This window comes from Schistocerca gregaria, chromosome 7 (genome assembly GCF_023897955.1).
Source record: "Schistocerca gregaria isolate iqSchGreg1 chromosome 7, iqSchGreg1.2, whole genome shotgun sequence".
In the NCBI taxonomy this organism is placed as follows: Eukaryota; Metazoa; Arthropoda; class Insecta; order Orthoptera; family Acrididae; genus Schistocerca; species Schistocerca gregaria.
In genome coordinates this window covers 347,286,868-347,314,677 of record NC_064926.1, presented here as the reverse complement: position 1 = coordinate 347,314,677, position 27,810 = coordinate 347,286,868, and the positions used below count along the sequence as shown (strand labels likewise).

At 39.5% G+C, this 27,810-nt stretch overlaps 1 protein-coding gene across 2 annotated transcripts in view; it reads right to left on the bottom strand.

Moving 5' to 3' along the window:
* LOC126281402 (ethanolamine kinase 1) overlaps window positions 1-27,810 on the bottom strand; it is a 150,680-nt gene that overhangs the window by 40,240 nt on the left and 82,630 nt on the right. For both annotated transcript variants that reach the window (XM_049980335.1, XM_049980336.1), the window contains exons 2-3: window positions 10,029-10,166; window positions 2,577-2,839 (exon numbers count right to left, since the gene is read on the bottom strand). In XM_049980335.1, coding sequence (XP_049836292.1) covers window positions 2,577-2,839; window positions 10,029-10,166 — 401 coding nt within the window. The remainder of the gene's footprint in view (window positions 1-2,576; window positions 2,840-10,028; window positions 10,167-27,810) is intronic.

The window sequence follows — 27,810 nt, the reverse complement described above, 5'->3', positions numbered from 1 at the left end:
GATGTAGCAATTTTAATGGCCAGTAGTGTACGAAAGAATTACAGCTGAAGGTTTAGAAAATTCAGTACCTCTGTAAGAAATAAAAATTCCATTGCACTAGAACCTTTTCCAATTGCTGTAGTGGTTATTCGTATCAGGATCCCAATATATAATAAATTATTTGTACAAATATACTTCTCAGGTGCTGTAAAGCATGCAGTAGTAAAACCACTGTTCATGAGAAGCTGAGAAGAAGATGTAGGGAGCAACCAACCAATCAATATTTTCAAAATTGTTTGAAAGAACAGTAATTTCTTAGATCTCCCATAAAAAGCTCTTTTTATTGCATTATATTAGTTTGGCTTCCAGGAATGCAAAGTACAATGTGTGCGCCATCAATGAATTCATTGAGAGAATTCATTTGTTTCTGGACTACTCCCAGATGCTACCAGGGATTTTATGTGACTTTACAAGGGCTTTTAATTGCACCACCCACTCTCAGTGTCTTCATAAATTAGAAAGATATGGAATCAAGGCTAGTCTTTTGTGCTTCTTTCGAATGCTTTGAAATGAGTGAATCATATTTATAATGCATAAGAACAGTATTGACCCTAAAATGCAATATTCTACAACTCCCTGTGAAATAATTTTCCAGTGGAAATTTACTAAATCTGATTTGAACTATTTGAAAGTACTGCTCTTGATTTCACATCTTACTGATCTCTGAATAAAATATACCATTCAATTTTATTTGCAGATGACATATCTGTACTTACTGAAAGTGAATCCACAGAGCAAATTTCCTAAAGAGTCATCAATATCCTGAACAGCTTAAAATATTTGTTTGATCTAAATGGATTAATTAAACATGACAAAGGCATAACTAACACATTTGAGAACAGTCAAAAACCAAATAACTTTGTTTCTCCCAAAAATAAAAATCTTTGTTTGTGCATAAAAACGACTTGCCAAACAAGTTTAACAGTCTTTCAGTCACAATGACGATTCTGGCCTATGTAATTGCCATGTCCTTCATTTTATTATAATTACTTTGTGTGTTTTGAAATATGATTTTTTTTGGGGGGGGGGGAGGGGGTGGTGGGGGGAGGGGGTGAAAGTAGTGTAAAATATTATTTAGAAAAATTTTAGCAACATGTACAATATTGAGCCTAGGGATGCATGTCAACCACTATTTAGGTATCTAAACAGATTAACTATTCTGTATATTTACATTTACCAGCTATCTTTCTTTGTAGTGGTATGTAACAATGCAATGATATGAATACAATAGAGGGAAACATTCCACGTGGGAAAAATATATCTAAAAACAAAAATGATGTGACTTAGCAAACAAAAGCGCTGGGAGGTCGATACACAAACAAACAAACACAAACACACACAAAATTCAAGCTTTCGCAACCAACAGTTGCTTCTTCAGGAAAGAGGAAAGGAGAGGGAAAGACGAAAGGATGTGGGTTTTAAGGGAGAGGGTAAGGAGTCATTCCAATCCCGGGAGCGGAAAGACTTACCTTAGGGGGAAAAAAGGACAGGTATACACTCGCGCACCCACACACATATCCATCCGCACATACACAGACACAAGCAGACATTTGTAAGGGCAAAGAGTTTGGGCAGAGATGTCAGTCGAGGCAGAAGTACAGAGGCAAAGATGATGTTGAAAGACAGGTGAGGTATGAGAGGTGGCAACTTGAAATTAGCGGAGGTTGAGGCCTGGCGGATAAAGAGAAGAGAGGATATACTGAAGGGCAAGTTCCTATCTCCGGAGTTCTGACAGGTTGGTGTTAGTGGGAAGTATCCAGATAACCCGGACGATGTAACACTGTGCCAAGGTGTGCTGGCTGTGCACCAAGGTATTAGCCACAGGGTGATCCTCATTACCAACAAACACTGTCTGCCTGTGTCCATTCATGCGAATGGACAGTTTGTTGCTGGTCATTCCCACATAGAAAGCGTCACAGTGTAGGCAGGTCGTGGTGCTTTCACACATGGCTCTGCCTTTGATCATGTACACCTTCCGGGTTACAGGACTGGAGTAGGTGGTGGTGGGAGGGTGCATGGGACAGGTTTTACACCGGGGGCAGTTACAAGGGTAGGAGCCAGAGGGTAGGGAAGGTGGTTTGGGGATTTCATAGGGATGAACTAAGAGGTTACGAAGGTTAGGTGGACGGCGGAAAGGCACTTTTTGTGGAGTAGGGAGGATTTCATGAAGGATGGATCTCATTTCAGGGAAGGATTTGAGGAAGTCGTATCCCTGCTGGAGAGCCACATTCAGAGTCTGATCCAGTCTCGGAAGAAGTTTTTACTCTCATTTTTACATGTTTATCCATGCTGATGCCCAGCAAGCCATGTGTTTTCTATTTTAGGGGGTGTGGGTGGGGAATGGGGGTGTGAGGGAGGGGGGAAGGGAAAGGACCTGGGGAGGGGGGAAGGGGGGGGGGAGAGAGAGAGAGAGAGAGAGAGAGAGAGAGAGAGAGAGAGAGAGAGAGAGAGAGAGAGAGAGAGATATGGGGGAAGGGAGGCGGATCATTTCCTATGTCGATAGAACAGGTAATCCAGGCACTATAACTTATTCTTACCTAGTTTGCTTTGCAGGATCTTCAAACTTTGTTGGCATGATGTCCATGAACTGCCGCACCTTAGACCATAAGGCAGGGCGCCTAGGTACTCCTGGACCACAATCAAGACGATGCATGTTCGCCATCATACGTGCCACCAAGGGAAAAACAGATATATGATGACAAGTGTCCACTGTAAGGACATCCCCCGACACATACTCATATGCCAGACCATTATCAAATGTGGCATACAATTGCGGGGCATAGCCTGCAGCATGAAGTAGCTGTAGGCACAAGCACGAGCCACCTGTTTAATCAACCCAGTCACTGTACGTTTTTGTTTATCACTAAGAGCATGGTCTAATTAATTTTGTTTAATTGTCATTTAGTAGCAAATAAATGGAGTCCCTATTGCCACAAGCAAGCAATAATGTGTATAAAATAATGTATTCTGTACACTAATAAGGTCAAAGAAGACACTTCACGAGGCAGAAAATAATGTCTATACAAATTGCCAAAATATAAGTATAAAGGTACACACAATTTTAATTTAAGGAAAATAGAACTTCAATTGTGAACTTACACATTTGACAATTCCTTCATCAAGAGAAGAAAGCAGTTAATAGGTTTTCCTAATTTCCAAGTTTTCCACGCATTATCTATCTAGTAAGCAGTTTTAAAGGAATTTTTCTTATCTACATAATATTCACTGTTATCACTTCCATTCTCCTAAACCTTTGCTGAATTTAAAGTTACAAAGTATATGACTGTCAGTTCAGCTGTCAGGACAACATGCGTCACTCATTTCTATGGACCTGTTTCTTAATTGTTTATTTCAATATCTGATATGCAGGCACTTCTCTCCAACCCAAAATGCTGGCCATCTTACTCCCCCTCCCTTTTAAAACTGATGGCAGCAAAGAATATGTACAGATGCAAATAGTTTCTTCCCCATGCACATGGTTTTGTTTCAAACTGTTGAAATATATTACATTACCATTACCAGCAATTATACTTTCTTACCTAAAATGTCTTTTGCATATACTGTTAAAGGATGTTAAGTATGTGCAAAGCCAATTTAGTAATGAGAAAAATTATTACAAAATGACAGAAAACAATGATTCACAGGCAATAGTACCACATCACAAAATTACACACAACAGATTGGTACAAATTAAAGAACAGTCAATTACTTTGTGGTAGATATCTCATTACTAGACACTTTTATGCAAGATGTGAAACATTGCAGCAGAAATAAGACTCACTGATTTGGGCTATATATGTCCTATATTGTTTCCATTGATGAACACATTTGCACTGGAGATATATTACGGGTCCAATTCAACTACAGCATCTTCAGCTGTCTCTCAATTTGCTGCTGATCCCACTAGGAATTTATCAGAAAATTAATGAACCATAGGTGGTGTTAGGGGGCAACAAATCAATCATGTTATTTTTATTCTCCACAAAGAGAAACGAGTTTTAGTTGGTTGTTCTTTGTCCTCTTCACAAGAGTGTCATGTGTTGGAAAGTGTGGTGAATCCAATGTATCATTTTAGTTCAACACTAGTATCTTTGATCAACTTTAAGCAATTTATAATTCATCACAGCAATTGATCCACCAACATCAGTTTTCTTCACTGTCAAAACTTCTTTCAGCAGTTCTAAATACTGGATAAAATCTGATATTTTATCTCTCCTTATAGCAATAGGGGAGATGCTGAGTCGCAGTTAGGCACAACAAAAAGACTGCCACAAATAAAGCTTTTGGCCATTAAGGCCATCGTCGACGATAAATGACAGACGCGCACGCGCGTGCACACATTTGTTGCACCTATCTGCGACTCACTCTGTTATACCGTGAGTAGCAATTCTCCTTTTCATAATATTGTTACATTCCATCCTGCATTTTGCACTGTTTGATGTTTCATCTGTGTTACAGTGAAGTGTTTCTTCTTCCACTGGCTTAAATAGTTATATCAAACCATGTATGTGGTAAATCTATATCCTTTCCTTTATCATTTTTCTCTGAACATAATTAGTACTACATTTCATATTTGTGTAACCTGGCACTAAGAGCTTGTGATCTTAAATGTCCAGATTTTTCACAATTCTTTAACACTGCCTTACACATTGCAATCATGTGTGGATTTATATCCTGGCCATCTAAAGTATCTGAATACTTAATTCCATGCTTTACTTCAGAAGATAAGTTTAGCTATCCATGAAGCTGCGCTGTTTGCTCCTCTGCCACCATCTATGCAGCAATTCATGGTTAAGTTAAAGGTCTGGAGTTCTCATTTATAAAAGATCATAGAACATTGCAGGAAAGGGGTAAGTACACACTTCTGCATGTGAAAAGTCAACACAGGCATCATGTCCTTGGCTGATGCAGCACGCCACTAGACTTTAAAGTGTATGCCCCATCGGCCATTCTATGGTGTTCACTCACGTGAGCTATTACTTTTCCGTCTATTTTATTTAGTTGTCAGTCTTCTGACTAGTTTGCTGCAGTCCTTAAAAATTCTTCTCCTGTGGCAAACTATCTCAGCATAGCACTTGCACCTTATGTCCTCAATTTTTTGGACGTAGTTCAATATCTTTTTACCCTCTACAGCTCCCTCAAGTATCATGCAAGTTATCCCTGATGTCTTAACCAATGTCTTATCAACCTGTTCTTTCTACTTGTCAACATTTCCCATATGTTCCTTTGTTAACCATGTTTGCAGAGAATCATTTTTTACAAGTCCACAAAATTTTCAACATTTTTCTACATCACTACATCTCAAATGCTTAAGACCCCCTTCTGTTCTGGTGTTCCCAACATGCAAAATTCACTATCACACAATAGTGCACTCCAAATGTACATTCCCAGAAATATGTTCCTCAATTTAAGGCCCAGGTTTGATACCAATAGTGTTTTCTTCACCAGGAATACCCTTTGCCTGTGCTAGTCTACTTTTTATGTTCTCACTTTAACTGTCAAGGGTTATTCTCCTTCCAAGTTAGCAGAATTCTGTAAATTTGTCTACTTCATGGCACCAGTTTTGATGTTGAACTCCTCACTATTGTGATTACTGCTACTTCTCATCATTTGCATATTTCTTCATTTTACACTCAAGCTACTTTCCATATTCCTTCGACTGTTTATTCCACTCAACAGATCTGGTAATTCTTGTTCACTTACACTGACAACAGCAATGTCATCAGCAAATCTTATCACTGATATCCTTTCACCCAGATTTTAATTCCACTCTTGAATTTTTCTTTTGTTTGAGACCATTGCTTCTTTGATGTATAGATTGAACAGTAGGGGCTAATGACTACATCTCTGTCTTACACTCTTGTCAATCCAATCACTTTGGTCTTTCAGTCTTATTGTTCCATCTTTGTTTTAGTACATATAGTACATTCCATGTGTATCCCTATTGTTTACCCCTGTTTCTCCCAGAATTTTGAAAACTGTGCACCATTTGACATTGTGGAACACTTTACTCAGGTCAACTAATCCTATGAACATGTATTGGGTTTTCTTCAGTCTTGCTTTCATTATTAACATCAGAACCACCTCTCTCAGGTCTTTCCTTTTCCTAAAACCAAACTGATCATTGTCTAACAGATCCTCAATTTTCTTCTCCATTCTTTTTATCAGTATCTTGGATGTATGACCTGTTGTGCCGAACATACAATAGTTCTCACATTTTTCAGCTCTTGCTATCTTTCGAATTGTGTTGATGATACTTCTACGAAAGCCTCATGGTGTGTCACCAATCTCAAATTCTACACACCAACATCAACAGTCATTTGATTGCCTCCTAACCCAATAATTTTAGAAATTCTGATGGAATTTTATCTACCCCTACTCCCTTATCTTATCTCAAGTTTTCTAGAGCCCTTTAAATTCTGGCTCATACTGGATCCTCACATCAATTCCTATTTCCTTTTCTATTACATCATTATCAGACAACACCTCCCCTCATAAAGACATTCAACACTCTTTCCACCTATCAAGTCAATCCTCTCCATTTAAAAGAGAAATTCCCATTGCACTGATAATATTGTTGCCCTTTGTTTTAGTTTCATCAAGGCTTCTTTCGACTTTAGTATATGCTGAATCAGTCATTCCTATTATCATTTCTTTTTTGATTTCTTCACATTTTTCTTGCAGCCATTTCACCTTGGTTTCCCTGCTGCACTTCTTATTTATTGCTATATTCAAGCCTTTCCCTGAACATTTTTTGATCATTATATTTAAGTATTTCTTCTGTTACCCAAGGTTCCTTTGCAGTTACATTCCTTATACCTGTTTCTGTCCAACATCCGTGATTGCCATTTTTTAGAGATGTCCATTCTCCTCCAACTGAACTGCCTACTATGGCATTCCTTACGACAGCTTCCTTTTCTGCCTTACCCAATAGCAACATTTCACTGCACTGGAACACATGGGTACAAGTGTCCGACGAAGGACAGTTATTTGAAGATTTTTTACTTCATCAGCTTACAGGCTGTCCGTACCTTATATTGGGTGTACATTTGAGCAAGAGGTTTGTGTGTTAGAGGTATCTTATCCACATGTCTGCTTGCAGGTTCACACTGCAAATGGTTCCTGGCATTTTGAAAATCTATAAACTGCTCTGAAGGCAGTAGTATCTTTTCATGTCATATGGAACTAATCTCTTAGTGTTGTTTGTATCTTAATTGTTGCATTTATCACTAGGTTACTACTCTCAATGAATCTTGATAAACACTTTTTACAAGCAAGCACCATCAGTCCACTGATGCACAGGTGATGCTGATGAGACAACAAATGTCCCTTCCGGGTACAGGATTTTTTTGGCGTGGTGATAATACTACCCTCTTAGAATGATCTCCCATTACTGAGTATTCTTCCAACATCACACAGTGGTCTTTGTCACTAAATTTTTCTTTGCATGAAGACCTGCAGTCTGTCGGTGGTTTACAATCCCTTGACTTAACCATTTCAGTGACTTATGTCTCTTCTCCCTTTTGTTTTCCCAATTGCACTGACTTTCCACAATCTTCCTATCATGCTATCTGCTTCCTTTAGGTTCTTCCAGGCTGTTTCTTCAGCATCCATTAATTCAACAGCACTCCAGATTCTTTGCTTTCAACAAAATCCTTGCGATGGAGATCTGAAAGCCTTCTAACGAGTTTTCTATTTCTGCATTATTTCTCTTCAATAAAACTGCCTTTTCATGCAAGTTATAAGGTTGGTGCACAAGTTTGCAACATTTTTGTTTTATATGTTGGTATTCTGGTAGCTTTGGGTTTATTTATCGACAGCCAATTTCTTTATTTGTTGTCCACTGTTGCTATCGAAGTTTACATACTGTCATTTTGTCACCTGGAGATAGCGAGTGGAGCTGTGGACACTGGAAAATAGAATGAACATTTCTGAAATTCTTCTGTTCGAGTTCAATAGAGTGGTGACAGCAATCGAGGCAGCCAGAAACATTTGCACCATGTATGGGATAATGATACTGGACAGAGCACAACAAGAAAATGGTTCTCTCATTTAAGGAGAATCTTTTGTCACTAGTGACTCTCCACATTCAGGAAGGTCTTTGGGTTTTGAAGAATATAATTTAAAGACATTAATCCACAAAAGTCTATGTGAGTGTGTTTGAGACTTGGCAAATGTGATGAACTGGTCAGTCCACCCCTGTGGGATATCTGCATGCAATGGGATGGTTCAAAAGACCAATGTATGTGTATCAAATGCTGTAAGCCAAAATTACAAAAATCAATTGGTGGCCATATGTGCATCTCTGCTTGCTTGTCATCAATTGGCTCATGAACAACATCCAACCATTCCTACCCTACATCATTACTGGTGACGGGAAATGGTGTTTTTATGCTAAAATTAAGGAAAAGAAAGGCATAGTTTGGCCAAGAAACATCAACTCCCCATACAAAGACCTGCATCCACCCACAAAAGATAAGGTTATGCATATGGAGGAACAGCCATAGTGTGGTGTATTACAAATTCCTTCCCCGAGGTGTAACCACCACTGAACTGATACTACTTCACAATAACATGAACCCACATCTACTGGACTGACAAAAAGTGCTATACAGGAGCTGTGTTGGGTAGTCGTACTGCACCCGCTTTACTCACCCTATAAAGTACCATAAGATTTTCATCTCTTCTGCTCTCTATCTAACAACCTTGAAGGAACTTCCTTTCCAGGTGAAACTGCACTCCGAACATGGCTTGAAAATTCTTCACGTCACAACCACGTGATTTTTAGTCACAGAATCAAAAAGTTATCCCAGTGTTTGTGGACCATTGTGAATAGCAAAGAAAAATATATTATTGTTCATTAAAGTGTCTGTTATGTGTATCTGTTGTGTTTATTTAAGTTATGCACCAACCTAATAGATGCATGCCCTCTAATGAGTGAGGAGCTGTTAGGGAGTCTTCTATTAATAGAACCACAGATGAATTATTATACCATGTGATGACAAGGCACATATCTTTCATCACAGCAGTGAAGCCAACTGGTTTCTGTATTGAATGAGCCACTTAACTCCATTCTGGCCATTTCCTTACACATACAACCCCCCCCCCCCCCCCAACACACACAAAACACTTTACATCACATAAATCTTACATTCACATTTTCTGCAGGGGATAAAATATTTTTAATTGCATTAATATAAGTTTCTTGACTTTTAATGTGTAGATGCCAGGTAATTATATGAAGTGGCAAACTCATCCAAATACTCTCTAGAGAATTCTAGTTTAGAAGAGCATATAAATTACAGCAAGCTTATGGCATGTTTCAAATGAAGCTACAGATCAAAATTTAATATCAATAAAGCAAAAGTTTTTAAGTAAAATGGAACACCAAATGTAAATAACGACAGTTTATCTTACCCATGCATACCATATTAATCTTTTTAATGAACACAAATTATAGACTGAGAAGATTTTTTTAATTTTTTTTTTTGTGCCCTAAGAAGTAATGAGCACCTACCAATCAATCATACAAGGAGGATGATTCCTTTGTGTACTAGTATCACAAAAACAATGTAATATATCACCTTTGTGTACTAGTATCACAAAAACAATGTAATATATCAATAAAACAACAGGCAACTACCATGTAGTAAAAGGTACCAGTGATTTGCAATTCTTATCACTGTGGCAGTGAAAATAATTAGAAACATTTTATGCTAACAACTACGATTTTCATAAGGAAAGTTGAAATTACAAAATAAAATGAAACAGTGGGTCAAATTTCTTACAAAACATTATTATAGCTTTCAATACAAAGTAAGTATTATTCAATTTTGCCTAAATTGTTAATTTGTCTTTTAACGATTGTATTACTCACCTTGAACTTTATAATTAATCAAGAAAAATGACAATGAGAATATAGTGTCACCAGAACCAGAACATTAAATGGATAATTCGGACTACAGTTTCAGAACAGCAGTTCCCGTTACCTGAATATTCCGTGTTTCTGCATGTCTGTCAATTAGGAGATCTGTTTTCTGGCCATATACTCTTACAAGAACCACATCGTCAGGACAGTCACTATAGAAGCACCCCACCAGTTTGTTGGTAATACCATCAGTAAACACCTGAAACCAATTACATTTCACAGTATTCCACCAGCAATACACGAGATGACAGCTACATTAGAGAACTTTAGATAAATTTTAATACATTAATAATTTGTGTACATAAAATTTATTTTATGATATACAGTTGAGGAGCCTTGAAACAGACCTTTGGTAAACATTATGAAGCTGTTTACTACAGAAACTAGTCAGATAAGTGTCTGAATAAACAAAACTAATAGTTACCTCATCAAAAGCAGGCCGAAGAGGACGATCCTACGGGGAAAGAAATCTTATTGCCTAACTTCAAAGGTGCTGTGTAACATGTCTACCTTATTAAATGATGCCACCAGAATACAAACTACACATTTAGCACTTATCCTCAAAACATTTCAGGATGACTCAAACTCACAAAGACAAAACAGTGAACACAGTACTCCAGATTGAATCAACATGTTAGTGGGACTACTGGTAGCACTTTAGAAATCTTAAGTGATTCCTTCTGCTGGTTTCATGTGATTTTTTTGCACCCATCTTCCAAATTCTCGACAACCGCTGCCCATCGGCACACGAGGGCTGCCTGACCTTGATTTAGCTGTGACTGTTCCCCAATTTCTATTCCACAATCCAATCACTAACAACTCACTTTGTCAGCTTTAGAAAGGTTGATACGTAGTGAATGGTTGTTTTCATTCATGGGACATCCAGTGACTAGTCCAGTTCGAAGTCACTGAACTCTCCTGACCATCTCATCCTGCTGTTATTACTCCTCTAGCTGAAATGATCGTACGGCAGTATTGGCCGAGAGGGACTGGTTGTGGTTGGTCCGTCACCGAGTGCAAGTCTTTCCATTTGATACAACTTTGCTGACTTGTGTGTCAATCAAGGTGAGAGGAAAGGATTAGGACAACACAAACACCCAGTCCTCGTGCTATCATCATCTCCATCTGGTCGGGAATTTAACCTGGGATCTCACAATGCAGGGGCAACAACGTCAACCTCTAGACCACTAACTGTGGACTACTATCTACTAACAAGTGACAAAACAATATTAGCCACCACCTTTTACACTGGTTGGTCTCAGCTATATTGACACACTCCTATGCACAAATTCTCATTTTTATACAAACTAACCACCAACATGATTTGTGTGTGTGTGTGTGTGTGTGTGTGTGTGTCACTTTGCCTCTAGTCATAAATTTAGTAAGCCATCTTCTGTCACTATGAGAGATGGTAATTATCAATTTGGAAAGGGTTGTATTAGGCACACAAGTGAATCAGTAACACTAAGGTATTCAGAGTTTGTTCTAAAATCTTTGAAATGTGGACAACAGTGACTCCCACTGAAACAAGAGTAGGCTACAAACTTCTAAAACACACACACACACACACACACACACACACACACACACACACACACACACAAAAGAGAGAGAGAGAGAGAGAGAGAGAGAGAGAGAGAGAGAGAGAGAGAGAGAGAGAGAGAGGGGGGGGGGGGGGGGGGGAGAGGGGCGGATGAAGGGTAGTCATAACATTTTCATTATTTCGGCTGCACACATTTATATGTAAACAAATAAAAAATAATGTAGCTTCATTTTGTCGCTGTGATAATTACCGCTTTATGGTTACCCTTCATATATAGTCATCTGGGTAGCGGCACTGCCGTTGGAACAGACCTATTAGATTCGACTCGCCCATCTGTCAGCCACCTCACCCCTGGACTACAAAAGTAGTCACCTGCAATTATAAAGGCCTCTGGCGTCTACGAGCGATTCGTAAACGGAGAAGAAGATGGACTTTACTTCTCCGACGCTTGTGTTTCACATTAAAAATGCGAAGACTTGACCCTGGCACAAGTAATTCTTATGAAATCTTACACTCAAGTGCAGCGTTGAAACTGTACATAATTCTTTACGCATTCCTCGTTTTCTGTGCGGAGCAAAAGCCATAACAATAAGAAGGTTTCGATTTGGACGGTCGAGAGTCAGATTGAGATGACTGCACTCTGACATGCGACGGCAGGATGGAGAGGTTCTCTTGCGAGGGCACGCACGATCGTTAACAGGAACGAGTAGCGGGTGCTGTGGAACTATAGCCTGGACAAAGTTCTGTATATCCCCTGCTCTACGTACCATACAATACTGATGTAGAGCATAGGTCACGGAACCTCTGTCACGGCGGGCCGGATAACTCGAAATTACGTGCGCTAGCCGCATCATCATTCTGTATAAAACTTGCAAACCAAAATAAAAGCTCTGGGAAAAAAGACGAGAAACCAAGTTCAGTGTTCCGTGTTAGTAATGAGGGGCGGCACAGAAACAAGGACAACCAGTATATTTATTTACTCAAATAAATTACATAAGGAGACGTTAGCAAAAAGATAGTTATATCAGAGCTTGTGGGAGCATATTCGAATCTCACAAACTGAACAGTAAAAGTACGTTTGTGAGATTTTTGAAACTGACTTTTGGCTTTCAAGATACTATCAATGCTTCCTGCATCTAATGAACAGAATTGTTTTCAAATGCTCATTGGTCTGTCTCTTTCGATGTGATGACTTTAAAACACCTCACTGTCGAAAACGTTTGCTAGGACATACTTTGGTGTCAATATCAGCAGCAAATTTCTTTAGTTTAAGAAACTCAGCTTTGGGTAAGCAGCGGTAAAATTCAGTAGTTTTCCTTCTCTGTTTTTCTCTTTCAAGAAATCATTTGTTTGCAAACCAAACAGCTCCAACTATACTTCAACTGCCACACCAAGGTTACAATCAAATGGATTTTGGAACAGAAGAACGCCACTCTCACTTCTGTCAAGACCTGAAAATCTCTCCAAAAAGATGCTTCAAGGACCGCACGACTTCTTTTTCGAAAAATCTTGGTTGATATCTTTTGAGGATTGTAGCACAAAACTTTTTCAAACACTTAACACGAGAAAAGTTTTCTCCTTCCAGTTTTGCTACAATCATAGCTTTCTTCGAAATCCTTCGATGTTTCTTTGTAGATCAAAAGACGAGTTTATCCTTTCCCTGAAGTTTCAAATTCAGTACGTTCACGTTGCGTGTGACGTCGACCAAAAATGGCAACTGTCAGCTAACTAGAATCTGACAGCTGTAGATCAGCTCTGTTTCTTCCGTGATAATAATACCTGTTTTGTTTCGAAGCTCGTAAACTCGAAGCAGGACATAACCTCAGCTGAGCCACCTCACTACTTCACTACTGTGTGACAAGGCGAGTCACTGAGATCTGAATTAATATCTTCAAGTAAAACCTAAAGACTTGTTTCAGTACAAAATAAAGATCTTAATCTTTTCCATGGAACGCTTGCTGATGTACAATGCAAGGTATTAACAGGGCGCCCGGACTTCGTAAATCCTACTGAGTCCTCATCAACGAACACAGTAGGCCCAAATTTAAGGCACGTAACAAGAGGTCTCCGCATGCATGAAAATCTAGAATTCTAAATATAATAATCAAATTTAAATTGTACACAATGTGGCGTGTTCGATACAGAACAATGACATACGCAGTCTAATTAGATATTAAGACAATTTTGTGAAAAATGCATTACGTTTAGCAACAGCGAGAATCTCTTATGCAACGAAGGGCGGAAGGAAGATTAGGATTGAATGTCAAATCACCTTGAAAGTGATTTTAGCAAACTGACCAAATCCTGCAGCAAGATGATCAGTGAGTAAGCCGAAAACCACCCTCTATGACATTCAACGACCCCCCCACTGTGTGTGTGTGTGTGTGTGTGTGTGTGTGTGTGTGTGTGTGTGTGTGGTCGATTTGACATTTGACTATCTGTATCGAAGCATGCTGTTTTGGCGTTAAGAACCACTTACCAGTTCTTATCTATACTATACAGTTAAAGAGACTGCTATACCATATGCCGAGTATAATTACATAATAAACGGGGCTTTTATCTATGCGATAACACGTGACACCTAAGGTATCGGGTACTTCAAATTGTTGCATTTTGCTTCGTAATTCACAGCTGTCACCTTCTAGATAACCGGCATTATTTTATGGGGTAAAAACTAAACAAAATGTATGTATCCTGTATATCATGAAAAGAAGACTAACATCAGATATTACAATGAGACCACTAATCTCTGCACCAAGTGAGAGACAAATGGATTGCTGCTTAAATGGTAACTGTATACAGTTACGGGTTCTTGAAAGTTCCGTAAATATCCTTTTACCAGTGAGGTTTCTTTCTTAATGTTTTCCGGTTTAGATTATTCAAGTTTTACGTAATTCTACAAAATTGTTTTACAGATAAAGTGTTCATTTCTAATTATTATTCCTAGTTCTTTCAGTGTTCGCAGATCAATGTAACATTGATTCCACAACACTTATTGTCTGGACTGAATTTCTCAGTCTGAAGAGTCTTGTGAGTTTTATCCAACAGTAAATCTATGCAATCATTTCGTATATCTTCATGCATGGTAGTACGAGAGCTGGGTAAACATTTATATGGCAGTTAGTGAATGACTACTTTTGAGGACAAAATCTATTTTCCATGTACTTATTCCACATTACGTTCCTGTCGCTCGTCCAAATTTTTTCCACTGAAACATTTATGCTGCTAAGAATCTGGAAGGCCTGTAAGAACAATTACAGATGTCAATCTCCGCATTGGAGCCAAAACGTATTTCAGTCACATGTCGTTAGAAATGGAAGAAATTGGGGAGCAGAAGGCTCCAAATCTGATGAACTGCGTGTTTGTTCAAGCAATCAGCAGTTAGAATCCCTTAACTTTTCCACAGCCAGAGGGCCAATGTGGTCCGACGTCCTGTCCTTGGGATTTTGGATATGTATGACATTCTTTTTTTAATATATTTTTTTTAATTTTCTGACCTGGGTCTTGTTTCCGATAAAAACGCTGTATAATCATCATCTTATTTACTCTAGACAAGTGACGGAAATGGATGACCAGTCTCACCTTTTTTTAAAGAAACCAACCGAAAATTCACCTCAATCGATTAAGGTAACACGTAAAATCAGAAGACAGAACTGGGATTTGAACCCTGTTTGTCCCGAATGCACGTTCTGTATCTTAGTCATTGCGCCACCTTCCTCGTTCTGCACTGGAGCCATGATTGAAATTGGACAGCAGCAGTATGTGTACGGTGACTGTACAAAAATACGGGAAAACCGCGAGAAAAGCATGCTTGAACATAAATGCTGATGTTTGCCAAGCCTGCAGAGTGTGGCGTGGTGTTGTGTTGTATTTGATTTGATCGCGAGCAGCACCCGTGCAATGTCCCTAATCCGTTGCAAGTGTCAATCATGGTCAGAATAGCGTTCTGTGTAATTGTAAGTGCTTTATGTCGAAGCTAAGTGATTTCGAACGTGGGAAAATTGTTCCTGCTCGTACGGTGGGTGCTTCAATAACCAACGGAGCCGAAGATTTACACCGCATACAGCGAAAGCGGAAAAAAATCTTCATCCTCTAAGTCATAACTCGGACGAAAGAGTTTGTTGAGCGATCTGATAGATGCTTATTTAAGGGGATTGTGACGCAAAATAAAAGGACGGCAGCTACAAGAGTCACAGCAGAACTGAATGCTGCATTCGCCAACTGAAGTTCCAAAAACAACACACCAGTTGTGCAAATGCTCGTATCAGGAAAATGAGGAGCCGTAGCCATAAAACCTGGTCTATGAAGCAGTGGAAGAAAGTCATTTGGTCGGATGAGTCACGTTTCACACACGTCCCAAGAGAGGAATATGGCGGGGGTTCCATGACGATGTGGGAACCCATAACGTGGTATTTCAGTGAGGTCCATGGATACTGGGCAAACTCGCATTATTGCCAAGGATTGTGTGCCCATTGTGGCTGGTAAGGGCGTTACTATATTACATCCCTTTGTTCCCCAAATCATGCTGTGTTCCAAGACGACAGTGCTCCTCCTCGCACATATCGCCTTGTGCAGAACTGGTTTTGTGTGCAGGGCTAATTTTCGCACGTCCCCTGGCCACCACAGTTACCATATCTCAATATTATTTTTGAGCCTTTGTCGTCCACTGTGGAGAGAAGTGCGCGTGATCGCCATCCACCTCCCTATATATTTTCTGGAATTGCCACTAGTTCGCGGGAAGAATGGCATAAGATACCCTTTAAAACCTAGCAGGACCAGTGTTTATCAATGTCGAGACGACTGGGAGCTGTTTCAAATGCCAGCTGTGTTCCTACATCGTATTAAGCAAGATAATGTGTTTTTTGTTTTTCCATACTTTGTCCTACCCCTGTAGGTCTGACCTGTCAAACCGTTATCTTGATACACTTTCGTAGCCTCCGAGGCATTAACTCTTATTTATACAGCAAATTCTACTAAGGTATGACATTTGTCATTTCTCGTGTATTCTGAGTTATGCATTTAAGAATCGTTCGTTAGTTTTGTCCTACTTTAGCATTAAAATCCCATCATAAGTTCGTGGTTTTTGCTGTCATTTATCACTTTCTGTAACTTTTCATAGACGTCTTCCATCTCGGACGCTAACAGCTACGTATCTTAAATGCCTACGCATATAAACTTGGGAAACTTTTTACAATCTTAGGGCCGAAATTTTCATTCATCTTTCACAGATGTTTAATTTTGCCTACGCCGGATTCATGCGCGCGCGCACACACACACACACACACACACACACACACACAGAGAGAGAGAGAGAGAGAGAGAGAGAGAGAGAGAGAGAGCGAGGCGCGCAAGACGCCTTTTGTAGATGTGTAGTCGTCATCTCTATTCTGCGTATATTCTGTTATTAACGAACGAGTGAGCTGCTTGAAAGACAACCTTATTGAGGGGAAAAAAAAAAAATCATCAGCTTAACAACTTGCGCGAACATAACTTTTAGTTTCGAAGCTTAAGTTACATTTCACCCCAAGGTGCTACTGTTATTTGTCTAGAAGACTGGCGTCTTGAAAAACCGGATAAAACTGTTTCAGATCCCCTATACGGATCTAGAGTGTAGCATGTACTGAGGTGAAACATGGACGATGAACAATAGAAAGACGAGAACAGAATCATTTCAAATGTGGTGCTACAGAAAAATGCTCAAGATCAGATCAGTAGATCGAATGACTAACGAGGTGGTACTAAGTCGAAATACGGAAAAAATTATGACGACCAGACATGTGGAAAGGATCGGTTGATAGGGAATATCCTTTAAAAACTGTAAAGGGGGACGAAAGCATAACTAAAGCAACCACATTCAAATGATACGCACAGATGAAGACTGTACAAGATACATTGGCTGGGAGAGCTGCACCAAGCAAAACTTCAGACTGAAAACAACACCCTAATAGACAAGTTCTGTATCTTGTCTAGTTAAACTACAGAGCTTGAATGAATCCTAACTAGCTCAGACTACTTTCTTGTTTCGCAGTAGTTAAACGCATTTCCCAGGCCAATTTTAATGTCGTTTCATCCACGTGCTGCTACATCAACCGTTTCTTACAGCGGAAGTACGGATATCAATGATTTCCTTAACTGAGTTGGGGAAACAACATCTTTCCCTGCTTCTGCCTTCATCTACTAGCTGATTTTACGAAAAAATGGATGAAGCCGAGTTTTAAAGAAACAGAGCTATTAATTATTTTGAAAGTCGTTACACAGAAACCTTCGCTCTTTGTCGTACTACAGCAGCAGCAGCAGCTGTTGCTTTAGACACTAATTCAGCGACTGCAATGCCTTGTGTGCTGAAACGGACGCGAGGGAATTACAGGGGGGAACGGCGCGAACAGGACAGTGGCGCAACTTCCTAATTCTGTGCAGCATGCAGGACGCGGCCCCTGCTTCAGCCGATCTGCATTCCCTTTGCTCCACTGCCGCTGATTATCGTAGCTCGGCATACGCACGTATTTGCCTACAACTCTCGAAGTTCCTGAACTACCCTCTGGTAGGTTCAGCGACGAGTACTACAAAAAATTAAATCGTGCTATTCTTTGATCACAAGGAAAACAATCTAAATTTCAGAATTTTAAAAAGTTTACTGAACATCGGTAAACCACCGATTCTTTAAAGAATCTAATTCCCATGTACAAAAACTTCTGATTACTTTACAAATGAGTTAACGTGTTCAATACTATAAGTTAAGCACTTAAGCGAGGAAAAAAGTTTGGAAAAGGTTTGAAATTGTGTGTTAAGTTCGTTGGAAGCTGCCAAGTTCTCCGATTATAAAACACTGGATGAGTATAGACTGGGTAATTTGCGCCCGTTTCAAGCATAATCTAGTTTTTCACGTATCTACACGTTTGTAAGGTCATATCTCCAGAACTGCATGTTGTAGAATGACTTAATTTTGTACGTACATTAAGTGGTTTATGTGGATACTGTCAGAAAAATATGTTGCTAACAGAAAAGTAATAAATTAAAACGTTATGTCAGATTCTGAAGTTTTACTTTATGCAAAGCGAAAATTTATAACTTTTTCCCTTCCGTCTTTTTTTGAGTTGTGTCTGTGACTTGCAACAAAGTTTTTCTCACTAAGTGCTCTCATGTTCAAATACTGGAAGAATATAATATGGATATATGCACGTGGCCAGTTATGCTGCCACAAGACATATACACAGTTTCTAACTGTAATACTTGTCTTCTTGTGTTAGGGTTTAACGCAAGACTATAACTCTTAATGAATACATTATGACAAAGCTGAAGAAATTTCGAAAAGGTGAGAATTTGAGGAGATGGGATCTGAATAAACTGAAAGAACCAGAGGTTTTACAGAGCTTAAGAGAGAGCATTAGGGAACGATTGACAAGAATGGGGGAAAGAAATACGGTAGAAGAAGAATGGGTACCTTTGCGAGATGACACAGTGAAGGTAGCAGAGGATCAAGTAGGTAAGAGGATGAGGGCTAATAGAAATTCTTGGGTAACAGAAGAATTATTGAATTTAATTGATGAAAGAAGAAAATACAAAAATGCAGTAAATGAAGCAGGCAAAAAGGAATACAAACGTCTCAAAAATGAGATCGAGAGGAAGTGCAAAATGGCAAAGCAGGGATGGCTAAAAGACAAATGTAAGGAAATTTAAAGAGACCTTTGGAGAAAAGAGAACCACTTGCATGAATATCAAGAGCTCAGATGGATACCCAGTTCTGAGCAAAGAAGAGAAAGCAGAAATGTGGAAGGAGTATATAGAGGGTCTATACAAGGACGATTTACTTGAGGACAATATTATAGAAATTTAAGACAATGTAGATGAAGTTGAAATAGGAGCTATGATACTGGGTCAAGAGTTTGACAGAGCATAAGGCCTCGGGAATAGACAACATTCCATTAGAACTACTGACAGGCTTGGGAAAGCCAGGCCTAACAAAACTCTACCATCTAGTGAGAAGGATGTATGCGACAGACGAAATACCCTCAGACTTCAAGAAGAATATAATAATTCCAATCCCAAAGAAAGCAGGTGTTGACAGATGTGAAAATTACTGAACTATCAGTTTAATAAGTTACAGCTACAAAATACTAACGCGAATTCTTTACAGACGAATGGAAAAACTGGTAGAAGCCGACCTCGGGGAAGATCAGTTTGGATTCCGTAGAAATATTGGAACACGTGAGGCAATACTGACCCTACGACTTACCTTAGAAAATAGATTAAGGAAAGACAAACCTACGTTTCTAGCATTTGCAGACTAAGAGAAAGCTTTTGACAATGTTGACTGGAATACTCTCTTCCAAATTCTAAAGGTAGCAGGGGTAAAATACAGGGAGCGAAAGGCTATTTACAATTTGTACAGAAACCAGATGGCAGTTCTAAGAGTCGAGGGACATGAAAGGGAAGCAGTGGTTGGGAAGGGAGTGAGATAGGGTTGTAGCCTCTCCCCGATGTTATTCAATCTGTATATTGAGCAAGCAGTAAAGGAAACAAAAGAAAAATTCGGAGTGGGTATTAAAATCCACGGAGAAGAAATAAAAACTTTAAGGTTCGCGGATGACGTAATTCTGTCAAACACAGCAAATGACCTGGAAGAGCAGCTGAACGGAATGGGCAGTGTCTCGAAAGGAGGGTATAAGATGAACATCAACAAAAGCAAAACGAGGATAATGGAATGTAGTCGAATTAAGTCGGGTAATACTGAAGGAATTAGATTAGGAAATGAGGCGCTTAAAGTAATAAATGGATTTTGCTATTTGGGGAGCAAAATAACTGATGATGGTCGAAGTAGATAGGACATAAAATGTAGACTGGCAACGGTAAGGAAGGCGTTTCTGAAGAAGAGAAATTTGGTAACCGACTATAGATTTAAGGGTCAGGAAGTCATTTCTGAAAGTATTTGTATGGAGTGTAGCCATGTATGGAAGTGAAACATGGACGATAAATAGTTTGGACAAGAAGAGAATAGAAGCTTTCGAAATGTGGTGCTACAGAAGAATGCTGAAGATTAGATGGGTAGATCATGCAACTAATAAGGAAGTACTGAATAGAATAGGGAGAAGGGGAATTTGTGGCACAACTTGACTAGAAGAAGGGATCGGTTGATAGGACACATTCTAAAGCATCTAGGGATCACCAATTTAGAATTGGAGGGCAGCGTGGAGGGTAAAAATTGTAGAGGGAGACCAAGGGATGAATACACTAAACAGATGCAGAACGATGTAGGCTGCAGTAGGTACCGGGAGATGAAGAAGCTTGCACAGGATAGAGTAGCACGGAGAGCTACATCAAACCAGTCTCAGGTCTGAAGACAACAACATTTTCAATTTTTAAATTCAGTCAATAATTACTAGACAAATATTGAAACTCTAATTTTTGTTGAGCCTAGAAACCGTTGACAGGCTGCATGCAGCTGGTACTCTGTTTCTTAGTAATCCCTGTATCTAATAGGCAATGTCCTGACTGACACCGCCCAGCGCAAACCGATAAGGATAGAAACGAAATTTGGAAATGGTGTGGATCTTATACTGTTGGCATCGTTTAAGAAGAGATAATCCGAAATTCCACTCCTATGGGGGTGAAACAGGGGATGAAAATCTTTGTGAAAGTATTTCGTTAGTAAGGGAATTTTGATGGTACAACTACGAAAACTGGAATTTACTTTCACACCCAGAAAATAGAAAAATACGAGCATTTTTGGAAATTCAGCCACTAAGGGGGTAAAATAGTGAGGAACAGTTGTTTTGAAAATAATTACTAAAGAACTTTCAAAGGATTTTTAGTGCTACATCTATGACGATTGGTATTTGACTTCTCGGTTGGAAAAAAAAGAAAGAAATACGTGTTTGAGAGTTTCTGGGAATTCAACCCCTAAGGGAGTGCAATACGGAATCAAAAATTTAAAGAAAATAATGCAATACATTAAAAAATTTTAAAGCTAAATTTATAAAAATTGATACTTCGATTTTCGGTTAGCTATAAAGAAATATTTGTTAGTGGATGAAAGTTGCTAAGGAAATACCTCCACAAGAACGCAAAAGGCATGATTAACAAAAACTTGACTCCAAGTATCAGAATCGCTTCTTGGTCAGTAGTTCATCCGGAGAAGACCATGCTTATATGGCCTTGATTAGCGTGAAAAGCTTAGAAGGTGTTGCAATTTGTAAAAATACAAATTCAATTAAATAAAAACAAAAATCTCTGCACGTCATACAGTCCACACGAGCGAAGCAGCGAACGGTCTGTAATAAGTAAGGAAATATGTTGCCGTACAAGAAATTTAGCTAACATTTAATTTTTCTGTAGACTTGGGTGAAAGTCTCTATCCTCGATAAAACTGATCTGATGTAGCACACTCATTTGCGATCGCGCCGCGGCAGCGATAAGGCCTGAGTGCAATATCCACAACATTTCTCATACTTCATAAACGGTTTGAGATATCGAAATGAGATTTTGGCAAAATATAGCAGGAAAATAGCATTTTGCCATATAGTTAGTATGCAAAACATTATCTACCGTGTTATTCTAGTAACCATAGAACTTATCGATGAAACAATGTAAATTTAAGTACTGTCGATAGCTGGTGAAATGAAAAATATTATGGGTTTTGGAACAAAAAAATGGTTCAAATGGCTCTGAGCACTATGGGACTCAACTGCTGTGGTCATCAGTCTCCTAGACTTAGAACTACTTAAACCTAACTAACCTAAGGACATCACACACATCCATGCCCAAGGCAGGGTTCGAACCTGCGACCGTAGCAGTCGCACGGTTCCGGACTGCGCGCCTAGAACAGCGAGACCACCGCGGCCCGGCGGTTTTGGAAGAACATAAGACTTTACCCGTTTATTTTGTACCGAGGATGGGCTTTTACATAAACTGCTGACCTATCTTTTGCCCAGTTCCTCACTTAATAAACCACTGTTACAAAATTATCTCGCAATTGGGTCTGCACAAAATGTTAGTGAGGCGACATTGCGTAAACTCCGCTGTGGTTTGGGAAGAGAAGCAAATTTTAACGTAGCAATACGAGTAATGTGTTGGTTTTTCCTCGAAATTCGCCACGCATGACGCTTCTCTGAAAGTTACAAAGAAACCAGGCAAAAATAAATAGCGGCTTTTGTTGCATTTTCAGTGGACATCTTTTTTTGATACTAACCAAAGCGTAAGCGACAGATCTTTTTGAATGGTCACCATGCAAGAGAGGGTGTGAAGGAGCTCCAATCAATATTTACAAAAGACACTTCTCCTCCAGGTCTCAGCATTTTCCCTCCAACGCCTGGTTGCAAACCCCCCCCCCCCCCCCCCCCCCGACTACCGCTATACCCACGTGTGGCCTTCCAACTGCGCATGTACCGGCCACGTTATTTTGCGCAGACTGCATCACAGCACGATGGAAAAGTCCTCACCTGAACCAACTCGCAGTGATTCATTGAAGTTAAATTACTTTTGCAGATAGCCTTTGATCTCAATTACGATACAATCTTTTGTAAGAAGTTAATTATGTATTGATAAAAGCTATCTTCTCCAAGTTGGAAACTGATCCAAAAGCAGTTTTTTTTTAAATAAAAAAATCAAAGAGATCGACTTTTAGCTTTGCTGGGATCATTTCTACACCTACATGTGAATACCAGTTCCATAAGTGAGTGGCGGAGAGTACTTCTGATAGGCTGCCTGCTTTTATGTTGCTGGTATTCTTATTTGCCATTGCAGTTGAGAGATTTATGGACAGTAGAATTCAAGTAATATGTGGATTTGGTGTTAGCAGGCGTTCTTTTTCTGTAATGTTGCTCTTTCCAAAGAGCTGCTTTAGCTGTTTTTAACACAGCTGCAAGCACAGTGTGCCAACGCTGGACCCACTACACAGGTCACAAACAACATTTGTCCTTCAGTAGTATATTTCATTTTCCGACGGCGCCAATCGACACACACATTTTGATTCTTTTTCCATCAGTTCTGTCCACAGAGTTAGGTTTTCTTCGCTGATATTGACATAAAATTGATATTACATATTTGTTATTGACAATTTTAATCATGGTGCACTCTTGGAACTTATATGTACATCCTTTTTAACTCTTTTACACTAATCTGAATATTACCGTTACTTATCGAAACTAGTTACCGAAATATTGAGAAATTCTTGTGAGCAAATTATGGTGTAAGTACTGCAATTTCACTTCAGACCACTCTAGACTAAAAAAAATTCTAAATATATCAGCATAAAACATATTCCGCAATTCTACAATGGGATGGCAGAAGCGTTAAGACCTCTAATTACGTGCAACGTTCCTGCAACCCTTTTAGAAAACGGGAATGTCCTGTACGCTTTTTCCCAAACACTTCAGTGTCCTATGATAGAAAGTTTGTTAGCTAGTTAGAAAGGCTGTTAGTCGTTTCATGTATATGGTGTCCCACAAAAAGAATGAAATTTTTAATTTAACAATAAAACATGTAAATACCTCAAAATTCCTAATATTATTATGGCAATATGAAACACAAAGACTGCGATTAAACGTGAAACAAAATACAAGGCAAATGTCCACTATAATTTCGTCTGCACACATCCACTCTGTGGACAAGATTTTTGATGACTATATACCAAAGTCCCGGCTGAATTTGACAAATGACACGTCTAATTTCTGTCTTGAGTTAATTTAACAATAAAACATGTAAAAATATCATTGTTTCAACGGCAGTGTGGTAGGTTGCTCCATCCTGTTGGAACCACGTGTGTGCCAAAATTCTTGCAATTGTCGTAGATTGTTCATATAAAAACACGATTTGACATACACCCCACTCCCCACAAAAAAAGTCACATGCTATCAAATCACACGATCTCGGTGGCCAGTTCTGATCGCCATAGCAAGCGAAGACGAGCAGGGCATCTTTCTCTCAGTACGTGCTTTGCAGAGTATTCACCGTACTTGAAATGCACTTTCAAAATCTGGATGCATTGATCCATCGTGTATAGCTCTGCGGATAATGACAGTAGGTAATCGCAATATCAACAGATTACAGTTGCAAATGTCGGGTCCGGCAACCTAACATAGGCGCTAAATTTAAAAATTTCGTTCTTTGTGGGACAACCTTTATTTAAGTTTCCACGATAACTTATCCAAATGTTTTCAATTTTTTGGTGACTTAGTGTACACCTACAAGAGATCTACACTGAAATAGAGCAGTTATCTACACGCCACAAGCTCTCACTGATGAGTCGTCGAAAATAGACCACGTATATTTTACGCTTATGTGTGGGGCTATACCTGCTCCTGTTAATATTAACATTATTATACAATTAGCAGTGTTTATACACTAAACTAGTATCTAGTGTAGCGGAACCCACAACTCGTTAGCTGAATCAGTATCTCATCCCCCGTTAGCATTAACGACCGATGAGCTGTTACTGCAGCAATACTGATTGGTTGTAGGCGACTTCCCACGCTTCCCTGAGCAAAACTGACAGCTTCTGTTTATAGTGACAATGGGCGTCCAACCACAGAATCAGAACAATTACCAAATCGTGAATGATTGACTCCCCACTATTATCGAACCCTGACGAATACACGACAAAAACCTAAAAAAAAAGTAATGAAGCGGATTGACACAGCACTGTGAACAGCATCAGTCTTATCAATACCTTAATGATAGCCAGACGCCGTTTTCCCTTCTAACGACGCCCATTCTTATAAATGACAAGCTCTAATTTGTGGATGATCTACGGTATTAAGGGGAGGTTTACTATCTTTTGGTTTAAAAATCGATTTTTAAAATTGCATTTTTGGGTCCATAAAAGTGTTTAGAATCCACATCTGAAACTGTTTTTCCGAATACGGAACGGAAATGTTTGTTATTCGCGAAAAAAAAAAGCACCTGCCTGAAATCGGCCTTTTTTATGCGCCGGTTTTTCTTTTTTTGTTTCGGAGGACGAGTTATTGTACCGATGCTTGGGAGGAAACACACTAAATTCAAATGAAAGTCTGAACGCGAGTGTTTGGCAATTAGCCCCCAAGCATTTGCATTCTGGTGCGAAGACTGGAGATTTAGACTTTCCTGGCAGTGAGCAGCTTCAACGCAGGGTATTCAGCAATTCTGAAGACCATGACAACGATGGACGTCACCCTGTGACACTATTCAAAGCAGTTCGTCAAGCATTCGGAGGACCACCGGATTCGAGCGACCGAAAACCGGCGGAACGAGCGGCTCTGAAGCAGCGCAGGATGGCCCAGATCGAGCAGAACCCCCTCTACAAGAAAGAGGAAGAATTAGTTTATGGATCCAGAATAGCTGAGTGAACGTACGTTGTATAATATTGCATTTATATGTAGTCAAAACTTCAAATCCGTTTTTCTCGAAATGACTTTATTGCGCGATATGGTAACTTCAAATCTACTGAACCGCTTGGCATGATTCTTTGTTTCCGACGAAGTTAACTAAATTGTCTAGGAGTCGTACCACTTTTATTCCGATCCATCAACTATAAATATTTTTACTTGGCCGACGAAGTCGAAAAATCGATGAAAAAATCCTATTTTTCAAATGGCCGCCATATTGTTTCCTACGGTCCAAATAACTTAAGCGAAGTACAACTCCCAAAGAATCTTATGTACTTCGCTAACGTCAAATCAATTTTGATTTCAGACGAGCCGGTGACCTGTGCAATACCGCGCTTGGAGGTGTACATCGAAATTTTGTTTCGTTCCGACGGCACTTCCGCCTTTGCTTTCGACATTTCCGGTCGAAAAAATTCCTGTTTGTAGATGAAATATCAATAAACATTTTGACCATAGTTGACACTGATATCTATAACGCATCTCGAGAAAAGAATTCTCATAGAACATGCTTTTTTCGGGCCAAAGATAGTAAACATACTGTAGAACAACCAGAGTTTGGTGCTTTTCATTTCCAGTTATGAAACTGTTCTATCAAGAAACGACGGAAGACTGCGCTAACATTATGCTTGTCTTGTTTCATAGGAAGTCTAAGACCAATCGCATATCCGTTACGATAATCCCCAGCACGACTTTTGTCAACTGTGCTGAAGTTTGTCGAAGGCTTTGTGAAAGCTAAAGACACACACTTAAGTGTCACAAGGGGTGACCCGGCAGTATGGAAAGCAGTTAACAGCAGTAAGTATCAATCTGGAGAGCTCAGTGACTTCGAATGTGGGTTAGTCATTGCATGTCACCTGAGAAATTCATCACAAACATTTAAACCCTTCTGAAGCTGCCCACAGCAACTATTCGTGATGTGTTTGATAAGTGGAAACGTGAAAGAACAACTACAGCTTAATCAAGATCAGGCAGACCTCTTATACTGACTGAATGACAAAAACCAACGAGCATTCCGGAAGGTGGCTGTAAAAAAAAGGAAAAAAAAGAAAAAACCTCATGAAATCTGTGGAAGCATATCTCGTGAGTTTCAAAGCGCTACCAACGGTCTAGCTAGCACCAAGACTGTGCGCGGGAGTTACAGAGACAGGAGTACAAGTACAAAGACCGAGCAGCTTTTCAAAGCCATGTATTTCTGTAGCCGATGCTGAGCGACCCTTGAGGTAGTGTAAACAGCGATCCGACTCACCAGATACTCTGTGGCTGCAATTGTTTTCAGGGACTGAAAACCGACCATGCAATCAAACGATTCCGGATATGTTCGTCTGTAGATATGCATTATATTACATTTATGGTAGGGTCGGCTGCAAACTTTTTATCTGCTCGTGTTTCTGAATTTCGTGACACTTTTCTAACAATGTTGTCACCTACTTGCCACCGAATAACCACAGAGCTGTAGACATCCATCGGGTTATTTACAAAGGATGATTTTTCTAAACGGGGGATGACTGTAAGAAACTGTACTTGAGAGACAAAGGACCAAAAACTGTCATATGGTCATACAGCCAGAAATGCCTTCCAATGGAGATACAGATACACCCACTTAAAGGTGGAGATACAAAATCTTTGACAGTGACAAGAGAACACACCAGGCAAGCGCAATTTTCTGTCTGTACTAGTGTGCAGATATGCCTCTCTCTCTCTCAAACACACACACACACACACACACACACACACACACACACACACACACACAATGAGGCCGCGCCGGTGCTGAAAATATCAGTACAGAGAAAACATTCCCAGTTGCCTTATGTGCTCTCATGTATGCTCTCAGTCAGCGAAACTTACACTGTCAAAGATATTTTATCTACACTTTCATCTGCGTGTACCTACATCGAAACGTATGTTCCGCCATATGCCCATATGCTCATAATCTTCTCAGG